This window comes from Propithecus coquereli, unplaced genomic scaffold (genome assembly GCF_000956105.1).
Source record: "Propithecus coquereli isolate 6110/MARCELLA unplaced genomic scaffold, Pcoq_1.0 Scaffold519, whole genome shotgun sequence".
In the NCBI taxonomy this organism is placed as follows: domain Eukaryota; kingdom Metazoa; phylum Chordata; class Mammalia; order Primates; family Indriidae; genus Propithecus; species Propithecus coquereli.
In genome coordinates this window covers 1,237,501-1,261,058 of record NW_012151052.1, presented here as the reverse complement: position 1 = coordinate 1,261,058, position 23,558 = coordinate 1,237,501, and the positions used below count along the sequence as shown (strand labels likewise).

The following is a 23,558-nucleotide window of genomic DNA, read 5'->3' as shown; positions in this document are numbered from 1 at the left end:
AGTTTTTCAGATTTACATAAAAGTTGCCCAGATAGCACAGTACATTTCCAGGACATACTCTAACCTACCCATTGGTCTTACTTATTCAAGTCATCTCATCATAAAGCTCTCAGGCTGTCTCCCAGGCCCTAAGCCTGTCACTCTTCTGCTTAAAAACTGCAGTGCACATTCACAGAAAGGCACACTCCTTGGCTGCATTGAAGACCCTATATAATCTGGCCTCAGCCCACCCTCACCCTGACCCTCTAGCCCACCTCTGTTCAACCCCGACCAACCCTGTGTCTCCATCTCCAGGAGACACTGAGCCTCCAAAGGAAAGGATCCCAGCCTCAGCGAACAATGAACAAATGACTGTCATCAGCAGAGATGGTGAGAGAGTGGGGAGAGGTCACCTCAGGGGTGTCATCCTGGGTCACAGCGGGCCTAGATGGGAAAGGAAGAGCTGAAGCCAAACTCCAAACACCCTGGTGGAGCCAGAGCACATCACCAAGCACCTCTGCCCACCCCCTTCTCCTGCAAAGAGAAGGACTGACCCACCACGCAGGTGGGAAAGGAGGGTGGGGTGGAGACAAGGTCAGGCGCAAGCCTGTGATGGTTTGATCTGTTCCATACCCAGGGCTGGGGCTGGGGGCCACGCAGCTTTCACTTTTGTGGGCCCCCTGGAATAACACTGTGGGGAGCTCTGGGCTGTCTCCATAAGGCTGCAGGAAGGTGCCAGAGTCCCACTCCTTCGCTTGGGAGAGGCTTCCCAGATGGTAGGAGTCCTGGCCCAGGCCACTGTGGGTTTTGGGAAGATGAAGGCCCAGTTCTCATGATGACACAGGGCCTTACGGAATAACTTCCTGCCTTTCCAGGAGCACAGCTCTGCCCCCGGACAGACACCAGAGCAGCAGGAGCTAGAAAGCTAAAGCCCGCCCCCTAGCGACCGCATGTCACATTTGCAGCCCACAGCCCGTCTCCACGCCCCAGCCCCACAGGCAGAGGTGCCAGGGCAGCACAGACTGGGTGAGGCCAGACAGCCACCTTCGCCTGGTCTGAAGGCTCCACCTGCCCAAGTGAAAGGGAGGTGCCTGTTCTACACAAGCATAGTAGCATCAAAGTGTCACACATACATGCAGACGAACTGCCATCTTTTATTCTGGTTTTAGAAATAAGGACACATGTCCAGTAAGGTCAAATAACCTACCCAAGGTCATTTCGCTTGTAAGCATGGATCCTGGGCCAATCCATGTCCACTGGATGCTAGGACTCCACCTCGATAAAACAAGACAACCGGACCTGACCGTGGCTGTTAACTGCTACCATGCGTCAGAGTTGCCCAAGGAGCTTGAAGCACATATATCCATCCTGGACTCAGGCCTACTGAATCCGATCCCCGGCTGTGGGGCGGGAACGTGTCTTTCAGCATCCTTCCCCAGCCATATAAAACATGTCTCCATACTGACAGCTGGGAACCAGTGGACAGGACTGTCAGGGACATGTTTAACTCATTTGTGAGTTCCCTAGCGCTGGCCCATAAAAATTGTTCAGTATTATTTGTGAAATGAATGAATGAGTGGATGAATACATGATTCTGAGGTTTCATCCAGCTTTGTCGGCCTGTAACTGTATGACTCCTGCGCACACATGAACACACAGACACGGCGCTCTACACACAGGCACAGACGTGTAGATGCACACGGGCGAAGGGCATGCAGCCCCCACGCTGACCCTCCCTTCCTCACACACTCACGCACACCTCCTCCTTTGTTGGCCTGTATTTATCCTCGTGGCCAGAGACCCCCACGGGCCAGCCCCACTCTGTGGAGCTCCAGGCTCCAGGCTGATCACAGCATGGGGAGGGAGGAGGGTGGCCCAGCAGGAAGGCGGGAGGCAGTGCGTCAGCGACAGGCAGTGGCAGCGGGCGGCAACAGAGGCCCCTCTTGGCGCACTGCCTACTGGCACACTTGGCTGAACAGAAACAATGGTGGCTGCTCCCTCCAGCCCAGCCTCCTTCCTACAGGCAGAGCCCCACATCCCTGAGTCTCCGGATCCTCCCCCAGAGCGCGGGCCCAGCTGGGAGGCAGCCAGAGGGCAGGGCAAGGGGCTTTCCCAGGGGAGAGCAGCAGAGCCCCTGGGAGCTGGCCCGGGGTGGACAAGGGGTCCTGGTACCCCCCAGGAAGGAAGCTTTCAGGGTGGGTAGGAAGGGGCATATGAGGGGTCTCCTGAGCCTGGCCTAGGCCTCCGCTGGTCTCCAGCCCCCATCCCACCCCTCACAACTCTCCGCAGCTATGGCTCTTGCCCACAGATTGCCAAGGGGGAACTGTCACCTTCTTTTACCTCTCCACACTCTCCAGTGGTCTGAACCTGGAGAACCTCCTTCCCTGCTCTGGGGAAACAAAGGCTCCTTGTTCCCAGGGCTCCAGGGTTCTTCATAGAGCTCTGAGGCCCCCACCCCTCCCAGCTCTTGCTCACGCCCTTGGCTCTGCTCTGCTAATCAGCAGTTGGGCGAGTGAGGCTCTCATCTACCCCCTGCGCATGGATGATTACAGGGGGAAAGGAGCCAGGAGACAAAGGCACGGGGCCCCACAGCCTCGTGGGGCCCTTGAAGCCTGCAGAGGTCCCTGCCCAGAAGGCTGTCCCCTCGGTGGGCAGGGCCTCAGCAACCCTACTCCCTAGGTCACAGGAGCCTGCTTGGGACCTCCCAGGAGTCCATGACCCGCTCTCCTGGGAACTCCCCCAGCAGGTCACCTATTTCCCACAGCAAGACCATCCTCAGGGCTGTGGCTCCCCTGGCTGGGCTGCCCGGATGCCTCTGCTGCCCCCAGCTCTGTCCCAGGAGCCAGATCCACAGCACGTGAGCTCTAATTCTCAAACAAGTGCTGAGTGCCACCAGGCCCAGGAAACGAGGCCACTCTAGAGTCTGGGTGGGCGATGGAGGGTGACATGGGACAAACTCTGGCAGTAGAGCCAAGTTCTTGATCTCCCTCTTCCCTTGGGAGTGGATAAGAGGACCACAGGGGACCATAGGGAAACAAGGGCTGTTCTTCAGCAGGGAAGGGAGGTGGCTCATCACCCATTGAAATAAGTCCTCCCCCCACACACAGAGGTTCATCTACACCAGAGCAGGGCCAGTGTGTGTGAGGGACGCTGGCTTCACAGCTGATTGCGGTTCCGCTTGGGGATGATCTTCCGGTAGGTTCTGCGCTCTGAGATGTTGCGCTTCACCTTGGCAGTGGTGGGGGCCTCATCCTGGTGCAGGGACGGGCTTGAGTGGGATTTCTTCAGGGTGAGCTTGGGCTCCCACGTGCTTTCAGCTTCCCTCCCCAGCTGCTCCTCCCACAGGTCCAGGGCATCGGAGGGGCAGCGCAGGCGGGCCACCAGCAGCTGCACATAGGTCTCGTAGCGGGATTTCTGTAACACACGGGCCGGAAGGAGGCTGGAACCTTGAGGCACAGCTCTCAGAGTAGGAAGCTATGGCTACACAGACCTCTGCAGAAAGAGGGCTGGACCAACAGCGAGTGTCTGTACAGTGCTTGAGCAACCAGACTTTGCAGAGCACATCCCTGGATAGCATTATAATGACACCTATCAGCCCAGTCCTGTTCTAATAATAACCAACACCTTGTAGTGCTGTAACCAACACGTCTCTACCAGGTTACATCTCCGAGGCGCTAAAAGATGTGTTAAGCTACTACACCTGAGATCCGGGCAGCCCTGCTCACAAACAGCTCACGTCTATACTGAGGCCTAATTGAGTCTGAATAGCATTTTAAAAAGTGGCATCTATACAGCGAGATGCTAACTACCCTCGTCTGTTTAACATGGACTTCTAAGGCCTCTGTAACTGGCATCCTTAGGATGCAGTTCCCAGTGTACAAGGTGCTTTCCCGCCATCCATCCCACTGGATCCTCATCCCAGCCTGGGAGTTTGGGGACAAATCTCTGTGGAGAGCAGGGCCGATGGCTTGCTAAACATCTTAGCTGGTCAGTGGCAGGCAGAGGTTGGGTCCCCACAGCCATGGATTCAACCAGCAAGCCAAGGGATGGGCAGAGACCTTGGAAACAGGCCGGAAAGGGTGGGAGAGAGCTGCGGGAGGGCCCTGTGGGCACAGGTGGGGGGTGCTGTTGACACCCCTCCCTGGTCTCTGCTTCTAGACGGTCTCTGATTCCCAGTATTCTCACACTGAGCCTTCCCTGCCCTTCCTGCCCAGTGGGCCCCCACCCTAAGCAGGACACCCAGGACCCCTGAAGGAGTCTCTCAGTGTTAGGCTCCCAGAATGAGCACTGACATGAGGCCAAAGCAGAATTGGGGTGTGTGGGTGGGTGATGGTGGGGCGACACCAGGGCATAAAACATTTTGATGTCGATCATAGAGCTATTAAAGGTCATTCCTTAGTTAAGATCGTAAATGAGGCATTTGAGCAGCATGTAAATTTATCAGGCTTGGACAAGTTGTTTAATCTATCTCTGCCTCGGTTTCCTCATCTGTAAAGTAAGGATAATAGTACCTACCCCAAAGTTGTTAGATAATAAATGAGATAATCCATGCAAATAATGCAAGCTCCATAAATACTACCTACTATTATCAGGAAAGTATGAGAGGGAATAATTCAGCTAAAATATAGTTTTTTCTCCAATTTAGGAAAAGCCATATGCACTCTTAGGAGAGCGCAAACTATACAAATAACGTCCCCTATGAGTGTTGCAGACAAGCATTTTCTGTGTCTTCCCAGGACAAGAGGAGAAGGGGCCTGCATGCACTGACACACTTTGCGCATGTCCGCAGACAGTGCACGCGGGCCGGCGCGCCCGGGGAGGGACGGCGGCAGGGACCGAGGCAGCCACGAGAGGGCGCAGAGGGCGGGCGACGGCGCTGCGCGGGGGGCCGGACTCGGGAGCCTCGGCCGCCTCACCTCGTACTCCAGGTACTCCTTCCGCAGGCGGTAGTCCTCCAGCTCGCGGCTGCGGCCCCGCCGCTCCGGTAAGTTCCTCTGCAGATCCAGCAGGTCGTCTGAGGCAGCGTCCAGGCAGTTCTCGTGGGATCGATGCTGCTCCTCCTGGGAGCGGGAGGCGTTGGGGACGCTGTCCGAAGCCCCCTGCCACCCCCACTTTCGGGCCCAGGTGTGCAGACCTCCCCTCCAGCCCGCTCCCGGCCAGCTGCACGGCCTCGCGCACCCGCCTCCCCCCCACCACCACCCGGGGCTCGGGCTCGGGGTGCACACTCCTCTCCGCCCACCCCGCCCCTCCGCAGGCCGTACCAGGGAGCTCCGGGCCGGGCCCATGGGCAGGATGGGCCGCACGAATCTGCGCTGGGAGCCCACGGCGGCGGGGAAGGGCGGCGCGGAGTGCGTGGCGGCCGCCAAGTTGATGCGCGCGATCCAGGAGCTCATCTCCTTGGCAGTGCTGCGGGCAGAGGAGGTCCTCTAGAGTTGGTCCTGTAACACTCCGCCCAACCTCCCGTGGTCTGCCCTGCCGTCCAGGGCTCGGGACTTAGCCTCCAACAGCCAGAAGCCTGGGCCCTAGCAGCGTGCTTGACCTTTGCTCATGGCTTTTTTTATTTGTCAAAGAGGAGAATCTGGGAAGGCTATGGATTTTATATCAGATACCAACTATGATCAAGTGTTGGTGACTTCCTGGAATCCCCTGTTCAGAATGGGGAGGCTTGATCCGTCCGATTCACAAGGAAAAGGCTGATGCACTCCCAAAGTTTGCCACATGGGCGGGGCAGGGGCGGCAGGAAGCGCCCAGGCTTCATTCTGCCTCTTCCTGCTGCAGCCTTCTAAGGTTTCCTGGTCACTATGGCATTCCCACCAGGGCCCGGGGCCGGCAGGGTCAGGGGGAGGAAAACAAGGGGGCGAGCACCCACCCCAGGGACTTACGGAGCCTGGAAGAGGTAGAGGCGCCAGTCGGCTGTCCGCAGCTGGAAGACGTGCGGCTTCTTGGTGTAATGGGTGGCCGGGGTGGCCAGCGAGTGGTGCACCCCCACGGGCTCGTCCACCATCTGCCCCACCAAGCTTTCCCCCTCGGGGCAGTGGTCCTCTCCCTGCCACAGGGCACAGGGGCTCAGAGAAGAGGGTGTCATCAGCGGCCCACCCTCCTGACAGGACAGTGCATTTCCAGCCTCTCCCTGTCTCCCACTCTGCCTGTCAGGGCTGCCAACTCCCTTCCTACCTTCAGGAAGTAGAGAACCATCCCTCGCAGTAAGGTGTGGAACATCTTCCATCCGCGCTTGCCCCATGGCGCTGTTCCAGGAGCAGAACACAAAGGTGGGTGGTGGCACTTGCATCCGACACACTCAGACACACGCAAGTGTGCACACAGTCACCCCCCACCCAACTGCCCCTCACCACCTCCAGGCCCTCACCAGGATCACAGAAACACAGAGCATAGCAACACAAGAAAACACATGCAATCACAAACACACAGAATCTCTCCACACGACAGTCCTGCTTGGGAGAAAACCAGAACTACTCACACACAAATGAGGATGTTCATACAGAACACCCCTCCCCAAACACACACTCAGAACCCAATTGTGCAAACACCCAGCCACACAGTTCCACTCAGACATCTTTCTGGTCCCTGCAAGATAATCTCAATGGCTTCAGGGGCTCAGGTCCCAGCCTTGGAGTGTTCTTCCCTGTGTACCTGACTCTGAGCAACTGCCCCCTCTCCCCTCCCCTCACCTCCCTACCCTGGTCTTGTGGGGTGAGACCTGTTCTAAGCTCCTTGGGCAGAATGCCCAATTCCCTGTGGTCACCTCCCTGGGGCCCCACCCAGGCCCAAGTGGCTTCTCATAGCCAATGCAAGTTCCTTCCTGGTGGCCCCACCCCATTCAGTCTGTGGTCCCACATTCATCTGCCGAGATCACTGCTCTCGTCCTGTTGCTGCCCTGCTCAAAAACCCTACCTGCCTGGGGAATGAGGCCCAAATGCAGACCCTGGCAAATTTGCCCCAAACACACTTCCCGCCATTCCCTTTCACACACCCCACGTCCTCAGCAAAGTCTGCTTACTCTTTTCTCTGTGGGGGGTTCCTTCTGCCCAACTTCAAAATCCTAGACTCTCTTATCCTCAGCTCAGATTCCATCATTTCTAGAAGCCTTACATATCCCTGTCCCCACATCCCACCTTAAAAACCAAAACCTTTCCCTCCTCACTTGATCCAGCCTCCCCTACACGCTATCCCAGACACTGGTGCACTTATGTGATCTCTACCTGACCACAGGGGCTCAGGGGCCCAGGAATAACTGGGCCACCCCATCTCCCAGAGCCTTACACAACACCTGGCATGAAGTCACCGTTCAGGACACATTGAGGAAGGAACACGGGCTGCCTGTCCTAGACACAGGCCATCTCTCTGCACACCCATTCGTCATTCGTTGGCATGGGTCCCTGAGCAGGGCCACTCTGAGCACACCACCCTGTCCTGGGCAGCAGACACTCACTCTTCTTGCCATCTGCATCATGATGCATCTTCCGAGCCAGGATGCCCTGCTTGTAGGTGGGCACTGTGGGGTCCTGGGCCAGCTGGAGGAAGGGGCTGCTCATCTTGCCAGCTGGAGGGGATGGCTGGGCCTTCTCAGGTCTGGCTGTATCTTCTTCATCCCTGGACATCAGAGAAGCAGGCTGGGAGTGCTGACTGGGCAAAAACCACTGGGAGGTGTCTGTTGCCTCCCAGGGCTTCAGTGCCCCCTCCCTTGTGTGGAGAGCCACACACAGGACCCCACAAAAGAGTCTTCCTTCAAAGCCAGCCCAGTAATTCCTGGAAACACTGCCACCCCTCCCCCAATACCTCTAGCCCCTCCAATATTACCTGGGCTCCTGTACCCTCTCTGAGCCTAGCCCAGCCCCCTGCCCCTGGCTCCACCCTACTCAGGGGCGCACTGTCCAGGCCCTTGAGCTTCTTCAACTCTCAGGCGGGCGACAGAGGGAGGACAGCCCAGAGACAAGGGGGAAGGGGGAGGGTGAGAGAGGGAAGGGACGCTCACTCACACGGCCCACTCGAGCTTCTCGCTGCGGATAGACCAGTAGAGGGCCTGGAACAGAAGCACACGGGGGCAGGGAGCCTCTGTCAGCAGAGGTGGGATAGGACACGTGCACAGCCTGTCTCCTCCACCCCCAGCACAGCTGCCTTCCTGGGCAGGCAAGCACCCACTCATCCATCCGTCCATCCGTGCAACAGATTATCTGTGGAGTATTTCCCATGTGCCAGGCACTGTGCTGGGTGCCAGAGACATAAAGATGATCAAGGCAGCCAAGTCCCTGCCCTGCCTGAGCTTAGTGAGGCCTGAACTAGTTCTCTTGAAGGGTAAATGAATCACCCACATACCATCCTGCCCAGAGAGATCTGGTGGAGAAGAAACCAGCTGACTGACCCCCGCAATCAATGTGCGATAAATGAATGAATGAGTGAATGATGTGCTAGGGCTTTGAAAGAATAGCAAATGATATTAATGTAGATGTATCTTGCTTGCTTTTATAGCCCTCGCAGTGGCTAGCAAGATGTTTGGCACACAGTAAATGTTCGATAAATGTTCACTAAATACAGTCACATGGTGCATAACAGCATAACGATATTTCAGTCAAGGATCAACTGCATATGCAATGGAGGGCCCGTAGGTTATAATGGAGCTACGCCAAATAGGTACCATTTTTTATCTTTTACACCGTATTTTTAGCATACCTTTCCTATGTTTAAATATATTTAGGTAGACAAATCTGTACCATCGTGTTACAGTTGCCTGCCGTATTCAGTGCAGTCACCTGCTGTACAGGTTGTAGCCTAGGAGCAACAGGCTGTAGCATACAGCCTAGGTGTGCACAGCCTGTACCGTCCAGGTTAGGGTAAGTGTACTCTGATGTCCACATAATGGAGGTTTCTCAGAACATATCCCTGGTGTTAAGCAATGCGTGACTGTAGATGAAAGAGGAAATGATCTAATTGCTTATGAAGCACATGCTGTGCACCAAGCACTGTGCTGAGCACTTGACCAATTTTATTTCATCTTGATAATGACACCGTAGGGTGGTTATAGCCCCAGGAGGAACTTGAGTTGGTCCAGCGGGTAAATTGCCCAAGACTAGAATTCAAACCCAGGAGCACCAGGCTACTGGGTCTGAGCTCCAGACTTTTGCCATGTGAAGCTTCGCCCTTTGTCCACTCGGAGGACCAATAAACCTGTGTTCCTCAGACTTCAAAGAGGTGAGAATCACCCAGAAACTTAATAAAACATTTTAGGGGCCCCAGCCCCAGAGAGTCTGATTTAGTAGGTCCGGTGCAGGGGCCTGCCAGCCAGGGACCACTGTTTCAGTAGCCCTTCCATGAACAAGCCCTGTCCTCTCAAGGATATTTTGGCAGAGCCAGGCCTGAGCTCAGCAATCCCCTTGAGACAAGAAAGCAAGGCTCCAGGCCCCAAGCGGGGAGCTTCAGGTCCTGAGCCCATCTCGAAAGCCTGGGTGTGTCATACCTTCAGCAGCTCCTTGGGGAAGTTCCCGCCGTCCTGCAGACCGTTCAGGTTGGCTATGAATTCCTGGCAGCTCATGCTCTTCCCAATGTTCTGTGGCCATGGAAAGAAGCGGGACAGCTTGAGCATACACCCCACTCAATAGAATAATGCCCCAGCCAGCCACTCCAGAACCTCCGCAGTTCCCCAGGCCCACATCCCCCAGGGCCCTTCTCTGACCCTTCCCAGGCCTCGGTCTCCTCCCCTCACTTGCACGCTGCCCCCGACCCTGGCCCCTGCCTCAGTTCCCACGGGCACTCTCCCCACCTTCCTACCTGTCCGTGCAGGTCTGTGTTAAGGAGCATGATTGCACATGTCAAGGTGTGTACGGAATCTGTCCCAAAGAGGTGAGGGAGAGAAAGCTCATTGGAACCAGGGCTCCTGTTTCCTCTGCCCACACTAGGCAGGGTGACCCACCACCCCGGAATGCTTCTGTTTTCCACAGACCCCAACACACTCCCACTGGCTGCCACCCAGTGAACCCCCCAGCAGGCACAGGCACCACACAGCCCCCCTGCCCTGCCCTCAGGGCCAGCCCCTCCTACCTGCCGAGGGGAAGACCCCAGGATTGCAGTAGTAGAAGCGCCTAGAAAACTGGTAGAGGATTCGCTCCCGCTCCTGCGTCTCCCCGCTGAGCACCAGGGCCTGCAGGAAGCCCCTGTCAGGGAGAGCCAGAGTCAGGGAGAGAGCCCAGCCTTGGGCTGGTGCCACTGCCCCATGGCCATCCCTCCACACCTCCCCAGGGAGGGCCCGAAGGCATTACCGGAGGGCTCGGTCCAGGCTCTGGCCTCCAAACTGGAAGAAGGACAAGTATTCCTCAGCCACAGCCCTGCTAAAGTCGTTGCTGCAGAGGGGAAATGGGGTGAAGCCTGCACCAGGGGTCTGGGATGGGGCCGCAGATGCAGAGGGCCCCCAGGGCTGGCACATGTCATGGGGCCTGACGGGGTGGGAGCTGAGCAAGGGAAAGGCACAGCCAGGCTGGACTCTGGGTCCCGAGAGGGCAAGGGGGTGGCCAGAGTCTGGTCTGCCCCTGTCCTTGCACCCAGTGCTGAGTAGGAGGGACCATGCAGTCTGGGTGGGCAAGGTGGGGGGATCCAGGTTGCTAAGCAAGGATTGGGGGTGTGGAGAAGAGGTGACACAGTGTGACCGGGAGGAAGCAGCAGGGATGGCGAGGGTAGGGGGAGAGTGGATGGGGAATGGGACAGACCAGGATGGGGAAGATGGAATGAAAGGTCAGATGGGACAGGGAGGTCAGGGCGGCCAGTGAGGGAGCCCATCGGCAGCTTCTCCCTCGCCTGCCTCAGTCTGGAACCTTCCTAAGGCTCTGAGCCCCTTACTTCTTCTGCAGGTAGGCAGCCACTTCAGACTTCCGGAAGCCATCCAGGTGATAGAGGCGTGAGGCCAAGTTCCAGGCCACCTTGTCACTCCTGACGCCATTAGCCAGCCTGTCTCCAGCTGGTGGCCTCTGGCCTTCCTCTGGGGACCGTGCTTGGGGCATGAGGCCCTCAGGAAGCCTGGAAGAGTCCAGCGGTGTCCTCAGACTCTCACTTGAGATGGACTTGCAGGGGCTCTGGGTCAAGTGTCCTTGCAGGTCAGTCGTGGCAGGGGGTGCCCTGACCTCAGGGTCACAGCTGAAGCTCCAGGGCCTTGAATGGAGGGGCCTGGAGAAGCAGGGAGGAGGCAGAGTCACAGCCAGACTGGCCTAGCCAGGACCTGAAGAGCCCAGACAGGAAGATCTTCACATAGGCCACGAGGGGCGGAGCCAAGCTGGGTCCCTTGTACCCCTCAGGTAAGCCCCAGGAGGTGCTGAGCTTATCTCAGGTGGCAAGTGCCACCCTGTGAGGACCACAGTGGTGTCTGTCCAACACAAGGCGGGTGGGATTGTCTCCCTCACCTGTCCTACGATCCTCATACACCTCCCTGTCCCTTCCCTACCTCCCAGCTCCACCTCCAGCCTCCACTCCCAGATCTGAAGCTAAAAAGCTGTAAGGATGGGTTGAGAACAGGAACTGGATGGGCTTGAAGAATGGCAGCAGCTGGGGGAGTCCAGGAGGTGGTCCCCAGTCTCTCCCTTCCCCCAGCTGGCAGCCCCACGACAAGGAGAGCGGGTGGTGACTTATAACATTAGGCTTCATTCAACCACCCTCTCTCCCTAATGCGGACGGGTCGGGGTCTTGGCTGGAGACTTCTCTGCTTCCTGAGGCTCATTAACATCCCACAATGCAGGATAAACATAACAGAAACTAACTGAAAAATGAAATTACAACTCTGGCAAAAAAAAACACCAACAAGGATTTCATAAAGTCCGTCAAAGTGATGCTAGAAGAATCCAGAAATCACATGGCAAGCTGCTGACAAATAAGGAGCTGGCACAGTTAGTCCAATGAACAATAGAAAAGGACAAAATTAAAATAAGGACCCGGTTGTCACAACTAAAGAGAATTACTTGAATAATCAACTAAAATATGTTTTAAAAATTGACCAATTAGCATTGTTACGAAAATAAGATGAGGAAGCACTTTGGAAAAAAAATATGCAAATGTAAGTGGTAATGGAATTGTACGCCTTAAATGGGTGAATCGTATGGTATGTGAATTATATCTTGATAAAGCTGTTATTTTAAAAAATGACCTTTATGATCTCACTGGGAAAGTCAAGCATGAGTGAAAGACGTCTCAGATCAGCAAACTTGTGCTGGGAAAATTAAACTTCCAACATTGTGTTAAATAGAAGATTAAGTAAACTTATTTATATAATGTTTAGTGTCATTTACCAAGATAAAGCCCCACTTAAATCTTTTTCATTATTTACTCTGAAAGTATGGTTCTCATTTTAGGTGGATTTACTCACTTTTGTTTTGGGTTGGATGAAGTTAAATTTTTGGCTCCCTTTTTAGAGGCTGGTGGGACTTCTCTGGTTGCCAGGCCTCTGAACATCTCCAGGGCAGCCTGGTTTCCAGGTGCACAAGGAAGACGGCTCTTTGGTTTCTGTCACTAACATCCTGTTGCCATCACCCAAGGCCACTGAGCTGGGAGTGAGGTTAACCCTCCAGGTACTGTACCGTTAGGTCCCTGACCTGAACCATCGCCAGTCCCCCCGAGTCTCTTCAGTATGACCCTTGTTCAGCCAACCAGAGAACAAAATCCTTTTCCAGTGTAGAGAATCCAGGGGCTGACAGTCTTGACGCAGCATCCTGGGGCAGGTGAACATCTAGGCTGGGTTCCCAGTTGGCCTATTCCTACCGCTGGTCACAGTCCTGAGGTGACACAACCCTACGCGGGGTCCCAAGATCCATTCCCTTGGTTCCTGTCAAACCTCTGCTTGGCGAGCCCTGAGCCAGCACCCTGGACCCGGGCTTTTTGGTGAATTCCTCTCAGAAACCTCCTCAAATTCAAACAGTCTGTAGCCTCAAATCACAAGCCCTCCCCTTGCACTCCCCCAGCCTGCCGAACACAGCTCCCGTTTTGTCTGGTCACATGGCCCTGGTCAGGTTCCCTGGACACCTCCTCCCCTTCCTCCTCCCCTGGTGTCTACCATGGACTCCTCTCGCGGCCCTGCCCCAGCACACCCAGATCCTGCCCCCACGTGAATGACTGTCTGCCCTTGCGTTTCTGATGCTTTCAAACCCTCCAGTCTTTCTCAAAACTCTCCTGGTGCCCTGTCCTATTACTTTCTTAATAAATATTAGTATGTGAAATCCCAGTGTGCATTTCTCATGCTCCATCCAGACTAGGGTATTCTCTAATGCATCCATAATTAGGAGCCAGAGAGCCAGTTACTCTGAGACTTACCCTTCTGCAGGAGTCAGGTGAACATCGGGCTGGGCGCCTCCAGCCTCTGCAGGCCTGACTGTGCCTTCACTCTTCACTCCGTGTCCTGGGCTTGGGGCCTCCCCCACCTCCTCTTTCTCCACGGAACTTGGCTCCGCCCCATCTGCCTCCAAGAGTGAAGCGTAGGAAGCATCTAGTGTCCACTTGGGAGAAGTGGCCAAGCTGTGGTGCTGGAGCTGCGGGCTGCTCTCCTGGGATGACGCCGGGCTGGGCCTGGGACCAGGCCCTCTGCTCTCAGACTCGGGGCTGCTAGGGTCCGGCGAGGAAGCTGGGCTCTCCCAGGGGCTGGGGGCCAAGGTGCAGGAAGCAGATTCCTGGGGGTGCCCAGCTTCCCTCTCACCTGAGGAAGAGCCTAGAGTGAGGCAGGTATAGGGCTGGAGGCAGGGCTGCCACCTCCCAGGCTCCCTCCCTGCAGCCCCTCCCCTGGAGCTGGGCAGCACTCTCTGTCCCTCCCTCGGGCAGCGACCTCCCCCACACCAGGGGCAGCAGGCAGTAGGCTCCCAGGACTCCTGCCCTTAGGCAACTAAGGTTTCAGGATTTCTGCTAAATCACTAAGACCCAGGGGTCAAAAATATTGGGTCTAGGGCATGGTGGCTCATGCTTACAGGTGGCTCCCAGCCACTCGGGGAGGCTGAGGGGAGTGAGACCTTAGTCTCTTAAAAACAAAATAAAAAGCTGAATCTTTTGTATGTTTCCTTCATTTACTCTGTAAGTATTTTAAAACCCATTTTAATGAGGAAGTCCCAGAGGCAGAGGCATTTTTAACCCCAAGTCTGTCTGGCTCCAACACAATACAATGGGACCCCTTAATGACAACCATGGATCTAAGAATGATCTTTGTCTGCAGGCCACATCCCAAAGCCTCTCGTCTCCCAATTTCCCAGACTCCTGTATTGGGGCTCACCTCTGTCCTGGGAAATAAGAGGCCCCTGGGGCCAGAAAGGACCTTCTGTGGTCTGCTGGCCCTCAGGGCTAGGCGGAGCCTGTGGAGAGAGGCGTAGGCAGGTGTTTGAGGAGCCCTGGAGGTGCTAAGAGGGGAATGGGGGAGAGGCCAGGCAGGAGGAGGGGAGTGGAGGGGAGGGGAAGGAGCCAGGGGTGGCAGAAGGCCCTCCCTCCTTGTCATCTTCCCACCCAGACCATATGGGCACCAGAAGAGGGGTCCTGGATGTCTAGGAGAAGACCCACATCCTAGGAGTGTTGGTGCCAGGCCCTGCAAATCAATGGGCTCATGTTCCTTCTTCAAAGATGGAGAAGGTGAGGCCCAGAGAGGGGAAATGACTTGCCCAAGGTTGCACAGGATATGTGGCAGGGGTAAGGTAAGATCCAACGAATTCTGTTTCCCAGGTCAGCGCTTTGTCCACACAGGGTGTTGCAGATGGGGCAGGGCCAAGCCAGTCTCCCAGAGAAGTCTGAGAGAGAGAGAGAGAGAGAAGTTTGCCTAGAGGATTCTTGTTCCTAGGGCCTTTCCCATAACCCATAAGGCCTCCTCCCTTCAGTCTGCACGGATGGCCCTGCCTCAGGTCCTCAGGTGGTGCCAGACCAAGGAGGGGCTGTTACAGGGAGGGCCGTAACCCCAGGCACTGGGCTGGGTGGGCTCTGCCATCCCAGAATGGGCACCAACTTACAACTTCCAGGAGCTCCAGGCTTCCCTCTGAGGACCTTAGTGCTTAGAGCAAGAAGGTCCTGGGAAAACGCACCTGCACAGGACAGAGCCCCAGCCACCCACACTGGGGCCCTGGCTGGCGGTGGAGGGGACTGTCATCGGCACTAGGGAGCTCCTCTGATCTTGAGGCTCGGCTGAGAGAGCTGCTCTGGTTAGCAGCTCTTCTCCCTGGTTCTCAGGGAACAGAGAGATTAGAAAGTTACAGCCTCTGCCATCTTGAGTTTCCCTTATCTCTTAAGCAGAGGCCTCCCTGGGAAAACTGTGCTCCCTATTGTCTCACAGAACTTGTCCTCATCCCTAGTTCATACCGAAGAGCTCCACCATTGTCATTTGCACCCGATCTACTGACGCTGGACAGGGGAGAAGGAAAGATGGTGAGCTGAAAGTAACAAAATGCCAAAATCTCTCATGAAAAGAGAGGACAGGACTCCTAAAATAGATGTGTCTCTCTGTTAGGGGTAGAGGCCCCCCCTTGCAGGCTGCTCCCTTCCCCGATACAGTGGGGAATGTCTAGCAGGTGGGAGGGGAAGAATCTGAGAACAGCCTGGAACATGCTGCAATTGGAGGAGCTATTTGTTCTCCAAACGTATCTAGACATAGCCCCTTGGAGCTGGTGAGATGGAGATATTTGTGGACTTAATTGCCAGAGTGTTCGGGAGACATCATGGCACTGATAAAATTCCCTATAATTCTGAAGGCCATACCAGTCCTGATTTTCTGTCGTATTACCCCAGACTCCGAAAGGCCCAAGCATCAGAAAAGAGTGCTCTGGGCCTGGTGAGCCCAGAGGAAGGCCCTCCCCTCCAGGTCCCTAGCATAGCCCTGGGTTGGTTCCCAGGATGGGGCTTACCTCACTCTTACCCTGACCAGGAGGGGCTGCTGGAGTCCCTGCAGCGGTGGCCACTGAGGCCCAGCAGGAAGAGTGCGGTTTGTAGACGGGCACAGGGAACGGAGGGGTGCTCTGTCCACTGGCGGTGCCGTCCTCCAAATCCAGCTCACTTCCCAGCTCCCACGGCACCGCGCCTCCTGGGAGTGGAGGCTCCAGGGTCTGTGGGCGCTCAGGTCCAGTCCTCACATCTGTGTGGGAGTTGGAGAACCCCCAGGAAAAGCGCTCTCCGGAAGCACTGGTCTCCGAGCAAGGGCTTTCCAGGAAGAGGGGGTTGCTGAAGAACATACTCTCCTCTTCAGCATCCCACTCTGGAGAACAGCTGGGGGTTCCCTCTCTTGGCCAAGCCTGGTGCCCCCGCTCAGGCCTGCTGCTGTCTTCCCCTGAGTCCTCTTCCTCAGGTGGACTGGGGCACAGGCCCACGTCCCCGGGGAGGTTTGCGGGGGCTGTGGGGATGCAGCATCTCAGCTCAGCCCTGAGCCCCTCCGTCTTCTCCAGCTCCTCCTCCAGGTCCAGGACGCACATCTGGGCCTGCAGGATGCCCGCCCAGAACACCACCTGCGTGGACGTGCTCTGGCTCTGCCGTGGGCTCCCCAGAGGACGGCTGTCGCCAGGTGCCCCTGGCGGTACTGCGCTGTGCCTGTGCTCCCTCTGGGAAGAGCAGCCCCCCAGGTGTGTGAGCTCCGCCCCTGAGCCCTGGGGTGGAGCATCTTGTCGGAGGGGTTCAGGAGGGTCCTGACTGCTGCATGTTTCCCTCAGGCACGCTCCTGGGTGGGGCTGCAGGTTGTCTCCCAAATAGATGTTGAGAAAGTCCATGGGTTGGGGATGGTCAGAGAGTCCGTAGTCACCCATCATCCACTCCGCCTTCACAGTCCCATTGTGTGGATTAGGGGGAGTGCTGGCCCAGGGGGTAACTGGGAATCACATCTACCCTGGAAATGACCAAAGCAAACACAGGTTAAGAAGGGCTGTCGGCCCCTGGAAGCACACGTGTGGTGTGTCAGATGTGTTTCGAGTGCCTGCCACATCTATGCCTGCTACTAAGGGACACTGCCCTCCACAGCCCTGCGGTGGGTAAGGGGTGTACCATATACACATCAGGGTAGCACCTGCCCCAAAGACACCCATCTGTTGGCTGAAGGTGGCCTACATGGCTTGGCTGAAAAGGATGAACTGGCCAAATCAGATCCTTCTCTAGGGACTTCGAATTGCGGAGTGGAGACCAAGATGGCTGGCAGCAGGAACAGAGGTGGGAATGCCTCGGGGTGTTGAGAAAGCAGCGCAGGCCACCAAAGCATGTGGGAGCCACACGGACACAGGCTAGAGGTGAGGAGGCTGGAACAGACTCTTGGGAGAAGTAGGCACCCAGGCACCCATCAGATAAGGCCATGGCTGCCTTATCCCCACTTGCCAAGGCCCCTCTCTCTGGGGCCTGCACCATGCACGAGGCCAGATCACAGGCTGGTTTTGGTCCTTGCAAGCTGTTGACAGCTGTGCAATTTGGCCCAGGTGGAAAAGTGAAGGGCTGTCCACAAAGCTCAGCCCAGGCCTCACAGAGGGAGGAAGCTTCAGCCCTGCTGCCCAGCACTGAGCAGACCACCTGCCCCTTGGGGAGGAGCTCCCTGCCTTCCGCGATGTGGTGGCTGTGTCTGCCTGCGGCTGCAGCACCAAGGCCAGAGCTGCCCTGTGCAGCTGCCACACCAACACTCTGCGTGGGCCCTTATCAGACGCAGCTAGGAACCTCACATGGTATTTTCTGGAAGCATGCGTCTCCATCCCCTGCATGTGGCCCCCAGCTTACAGGGCTCCCGGAGTGCTCTGCTTCCTCAAAGCAATTGGCTCATTTTGATCCAATGGACACTGAAGCTGGTAACTCACAATCTGTTTCCCTCATGGCGCTGGCTCTCTAGAAGTGCAGGGTTAAGTACACAGGCACCAGGGGCATGGCTTAAACACACGGCTGGCTTCATCATGTCTGTCCTTATCTTCCCTTCACCTCACTTTCTTCACTCACAGTTTTCTATGTTAAAGACTTCATCCCCAGGCTACAGGCTGAGGATCTGCATGGTTTGCTCCCAAGTCTGAGAGCCAGTAGCACTGCCTATTCCGCCTGAGCAGCCGCCCATTTCCCACTCTCGGTGCTCTCTGGGTGAGGCTTGCAAAGTCCTACCAAAGCGGAAGGGGTCAGTGAGGCTCAGGACCCACTGTCTATACTCAGGCAGCCCCCTGAGTCCCCGACCTCCCTCCCAGGCCTGCCTGGTGGGGAACAACCAGTGCGAGCAAGGAGGTGAAACATCCCACCACTGCAACCCCAAGTAACCGGCCCATGGGGTACAGGGAACGACTGGGAAGACATCTCCCGGGAGGTGGAGGGGAGAGCTGGGGAGAAGCACCTGGTTTACAGGGGCCCGAGCATGAGGCAGCCCCAGCTCCACCCCATTGCCTCCCTTCCCAGGCCCCAAAGCCCCCTCCCTCCGTGCTAAGGTCTGGTGGGTCTAGGCCCACCTGGTGCCCCTCCTGGGCACGATCCCTCCTCCTGTCCTCCTTCCCTACCCCGGCACATTGTATCTGAATGGGTGGCAGCCTCATGTCCCTGTGCACACTGGAGCATTTTGCTAGGATGGCATCAACTCACCCTCTCTCAGCAGTGAGCTCACTTGACAGGAGAAGTTCCTGTGCCAACAGTGGGAATGGGAATGACACGCAGGGCCCACTGGAAAGGGCATCTTGCATTTTCTATAAGATGAGAGGGGGTCCCGCATGTGTCCTTGCAAATATGTACTTGTAAACAAATATGCGTGTGTACCTAAAGCAGCAGGACAGGTAAATGTTAATTAATGACTATGCCAGACATAAATGAGGGTTGGATCTGCCTTCCCAGAAGGAACCCAGTGTTCCGTGCTGGATTTTTTTCAGGGCCAGGGGAAAAAAAATCAGAGAAGCTGCCACAGCTTTCCAGAGAGCAAAGAGGAGACAGCAGGTCTCTGGGGCCTGAGGAATCCGAATAGCCTGGGTGGGGGGGTTAGTGGGAAGTGGAGGGAGCCCAAGGCAATGGGGAATGAGGGGGTGGAGACAGATCAGAGTATTGGTGGGGAATGCGTGTGTGCTTTGACTGGGCCATGATTATTTAAACCAATTAGACTCAAGTCAACCACATTCCATCCCGCACACTTCGCTTTCAGAGCGCTTATCCAATGTGTCGTTCCTAGCGTGTTCGTTCGCCAGTTCTAGTTGGCCTAGAAGGCAAGCGCCAAGAAGGCAGGTTCTTTGTGCTTCCTGCTCACCGCTGTGTCTCAGCACGTGAACATGCCGTGACTGATTGTGTTATACCCACTCCCACCCACAAAGACCTGGGGGCACAGAGTCATACTGTAGTTCAAGTACATTAGAAAGTTAAAGGTTATTTTAGCATTGCCTTGAGACATTCAGGTCCTCCTGTGGCCTGAACTTGGGTGTAAACCCAGGTCTGTGTCCCTTAAGCGTCACTCTCTCCTCCCACCCACAAGTCAATTCCCGTGAACATTCCTGAATTCCCTTGTGGAGCAGGGAGTCACTCGAACTCCTGTTTCCCCACTGCCCAGTGCAGCGCCTGCTTCACTGAGAGCTAACACTCCAAAAATGTTAGCGAAAATCAGAGAAGGGGTGGATGGATGGACAGATGGATGGAGAGACAGACAGATAGGATGGATCCTCAGAACACTCCCTCAACAACCTGGCCAGAAGACTGGGGAGACTGAGGCTTGGAGAAGGGGAATTAGCATCATTATGACATGGTGACTTCCTCGTGGGGGCCAGTCTGCCCATGAACGAATTGCCTCTTCCTCCCAGGAAGCCCTGCACTCCGAGGGCCGCAGAGGTAGACTCCTGCCTGGTCAGCAGCCAAAATGTCCCTATCGGCCTCAGCTCCCAGGCAGCAGCCTGGAAAGGAAGCAGGAGACTTGAGGAGGACCCCTTCAATCATCTTGTGTGTGCTCTCCACTTGCGGAGGGGATGCTATGTAACCATGTGTTTAAGAGATTTCTTCCTCCCTTCCTTCCTTATTTATTCATTTAGGGATAGGGTCTTGCTCTATGGCCCAGGCTGGAGTGTGGTGGTGTGATCACAACTCACTGCAGCCTCAAACTCCTGGGCTCAAGTGATCCTCCTGCCTCAGCCTTCCGAGTAGCTGGGACTAGAGGTGTGTATCACCATGCCCACCTAATTTTATTTTTATTTTTTTTTTTCAGAGATGGAGTCTCACTATATTGCCAAGCCTGGCCTGGAACTTTTTGGCCTTGAGAGATCCTCCTGCCCTGGCCTCCTACAGTGCTGGAATTACGGGCATGAGCCACCATGCCTTGCCCCCCCCCCCACCTTTTTTTTAATTGCTTCACCCCTAGTGAAGGGGTAGGGTGACCTAAAAAGGGTGAGGTCACTTCTTATGGCCATCAAGGCAATCCTACCAGTTCCCTGGGTGAGGGTGGTCTGACCTAGGAAGGGGCAATGATGGAGACCAGCCTTTGACTCCTGGAGGTAGGATGGCATCTCTTTGGCAGAGGCAGGTCAGGAATTGGGGAACAGAGCCCAGGTCTTAACGCACCTAAAATTTTCTTGATTTACTTCCCCCCCCCCCCACAGTGTTTAGTAAAATCTCTTTTGAAATCTCCAGTCTGTTTCAGTTATCCAAACCAGAACAAAGGCAAGAGGGGACGAGAAAGTGCTGCTCTGCTGTGCCCCGCCAGCTCTCCCATCCTGAGCTTAGCTGGTGACATTAGGAAATTTTCACCATGGCTGAGGGTGCATTTCTCATGGAGAATCCTGCGGGGGTAAGCTGCGCGTCCAGCTAGTGGGAGATGAAGGACCCAGAAAGTGATGGCTGAGGAACCAAGAGGACAGAGTCCCTTCCACCCCACCCTACCGCATGCCACGCTGGGGCTTCAAGGCAATGCTTTTTGCTCTTAGTAAGCAAGAACAAGCACAGATGTGATCTGGATTGTGCTTTTGAATAGTGGGTTTGTCTTCTACCCTCAGCTTGAGGATGCAGCCTTGTACTCTGGCTGAGGGACCAGGCGCGGAGGCTGGGGTACAAGGCTGCCCTGAGTAGGAAGGGTCACAGCCTAGGGTGCCCTGCACTGACGCCCACCCTTGCCCACCATGGTGAAGAACACAGACGTAAGAGGCTCACCCACCAGACTCCCATCCTACCTCTACAACTGATGAGCCATGTGACTCTGGGTGGAAAACTTCACTTGGTTCCTTATCTGTAAAACAGGGAACTGAGACGCAGTAAAGCCACTCTGCAGGTTTGTTATAAAGTTGGAATGGGTCTGAGTGCTCATGCTGGGCCCGGCCCTTGGCCGGTGCTCGAGAAATATCATGTCCTGCTCATTTTAACTTTGTTGTTTTGCCTGTCAATTCAGAAAAGCTAAAATAAACAAAAACAAACAGCCCTCCTGGTCAGGCTCGGCCCAAACCGCACACGCTCGGCTCTCAGCATCCTGGAGGCACCAGCCCTGAGCCTTCCACCCCAGGGTGGAGGGTGTCTGTCTCTCTCCCTATCCCTCTTTGAGTGTCCAGACTCAGCAGGCAAACATTCCTTCCTTTCACCCTGGAAACTTTTTCCTTCCTGTGGAAAAGCATGAAGGCTTCTGGCCTGTCCAGGACTTAGGAGATGACCTGTCCAGTGTCCCTGCGCAGCCCAGAAAGCTGTGGGGCTAGAGATGTCCCTGCGGGTGGGAGCCATGAGTGGAGCTCCCTGGCCTGGAGCTGCAGGGCAGCCGCCCTGTCTGAACTGGGGCCTGAAGCACGGTGAGAGAAGTGAGTAGAGGAGGCCCACATCCTGCCTACACGGAAGGAGCCTTCATGCAAATGTGCGCGGAGAGAGCTGAAGGCCTGTGGTGGGCCAGCTGGGGCTCAGGGAGGGAACAGAGAGCACAGGGGCTACCGTGGGCAGAGAGGGTGGTGGAGAGAGAACGGGGACACAGCGCACCAGAGGGCCCATGGGCAGCTGCCGCCCGGGAAGGACAAAGACCACCAGGAAGTTCAGGGCCGGCTGGGCCTCTCCTCCCTGTGTCCTCTCACCCCACCTCCCTCACCGCTTCCTTGGATCTCTCCCCTGCCCTGTGGGTTCTAATCCCTATGCTGGTGGTTCCTTCTCTGTAGCAGGAGGGGGCGATGGGATGCTCTACGGCCCAGGAAGCCGGGGAGACAGGCCCACCTGGGCCTACTCTTTCAAGCTGGGCTAAGGCCCGACAGACCTGAGGGGTATGTATCATCAGCTGATGACAGGCCGCCCTTCCCTGCATTTTAGCAGAGGTGTGACTACAGCTATGGAATTTTTGCCCCTAGAATGGGGGACTGTGATTGAGGGGGTTCCCTCCATGAGGCCGCCTTCGCCACGACAATAACAACCGTAATGAGTGGGCCTTATAGCGTCCCCCGACAGGGAGTGAAACAGCTCCTGCCGCACATGAGGACAACAGGCCTAACCTAGAGCTAAACCGGCAAGGATGGTCCCCCACCTCTACTCCCTGAACGGCCGGGGAGGCTGGGAGCCCCCAGTGGCCGAATGGACAGGGGACGCTGAGCTGAGCTCCTGCAGAGGCCACACCCAGAGCTGCCCCAAGCCCAGGCGTGCCCTGACTCCCTCCCTCCAGGGGTCTGCGGTCAAAGCTCACTTGGTGCCTCTGGCCACGAAAGCCCCCACGGATACTGAGCCACAGCAGTCACAGGGACCCCGGGAGGCCACAAGAGGTTGAGCAAGGGGATTCCTTCACTCTTCGCTGTGGCAGAACTCCAGGGAGCCTGGGGGAGCAGGGGAAGGGCAATGGCAGGGGTTAGAGGGACACAGGCAGGGAATCCGAGAAGGGCCAGATGGGGAGGGTCAGCTGAGGGACGAGGGGCACAGAGAGGAGGAAAGGGGAGGATGGGGGTCTAGTCTAGGCTGGGCTCATGCACATGCACACGCAGGAGGTGCACAGTGCCCCGCACCTACTGCCCCTTCCTGCCCTCCTGCCCCCGCCCCCTCCACATTCCCTGCCCTCCCCAGCTCCCTCCAGGCCCACCCCAGGCAGGCCCACCTCGCTCACCTCCAGTGGGCCCAAGAAGGGAAGGTTGGCCCGGGTGCCCCAGGAGCACGTCCTGGCTGCACAGTCCTGCCCAGCGAATACGGCCGCGGCGGCTGGTGCTTCCGCCTTCCGCTCCCCTCCACCACGACACACAGACACACACCCCTGCTGCTCCCCACCACCTCCCCAGGGCTCCGAGCTACTCAGCCCCACACTTCCTGCCCACAAGACGAGAGCTCCCACTCCCAGGCCCAGCACCTGGGCCCTTCCCCACGTCCCTGTTCCCAGGAGGCCCCCAGTCTGCGCACCAGGCCAGAAGGACCTGCCATGGTCAGACTGGCCTTCTCCCACACGGAAGGCCTGGGAGATGGAAGGGAGAAGTGGCCGGGTCTGGACTGTGAGCAGGCCCCACCTCCTTCCTCCCTGCCCCACTCTCTGTCCCCTGCAGGGCACGCAGTGGGAGACAAGAGGGCCCCAGGTTGGACAACTTTTCTTTTGCTGTTTTTAACATTTCAAATTTCGTGTGACTACGTCTCAAGTCACCCAACACAGCTGCCTTGTAGTTATGAAGTGTCCCCCAGTAACACCTCAACCACTCCTCACACCTACTTTATGAGGCATTACTAAACCCACTATGCAGATCTGG

General features: G+C 56.3%; 1 protein-coding gene across 1 annotated transcript; it reads right to left on the bottom strand.

Moving 5' to 3' along the window:
* Nucleotides 1-44: 44 nt before the first annotated feature.
* PSD4 (pleckstrin and Sec7 domain containing 4) lies at nucleotides 45-22,988 on the bottom strand. The gene is made up of 18 exons (XM_012656788.1): nucleotides 22,934-22,988; nucleotides 15,831-16,798; nucleotides 14,601-14,726; nucleotides 14,222-14,300; nucleotides 13,279-13,657; nucleotides 10,825-11,148; nucleotides 10,251-10,331; nucleotides 10,033-10,145; nucleotides 9,763-9,821; nucleotides 9,452-9,541; nucleotides 7,977-8,020; nucleotides 7,430-7,590; nucleotides 6,154-6,224; nucleotides 5,862-6,025; nucleotides 5,241-5,385; nucleotides 4,896-5,039; nucleotides 1,187-3,393; nucleotides 45-423 (listed from the first exon to the last, which is right to left on the bottom strand). The coding sequence occupies exons 2-17, from the start codon at nucleotides 16,719-16,721 to the stop codon at nucleotides 3,136-3,138; spliced, it is 3,129 nt and encodes a 1,042-aa protein (XP_012512242.1). The 5' UTR covers nucleotides 16,722-16,798; nucleotides 22,934-22,988; the 3' UTR covers nucleotides 45-423; nucleotides 1,187-3,135.
* Between the last annotated feature and the right edge of the window lie 570 nt (nucleotides 22,989-23,558).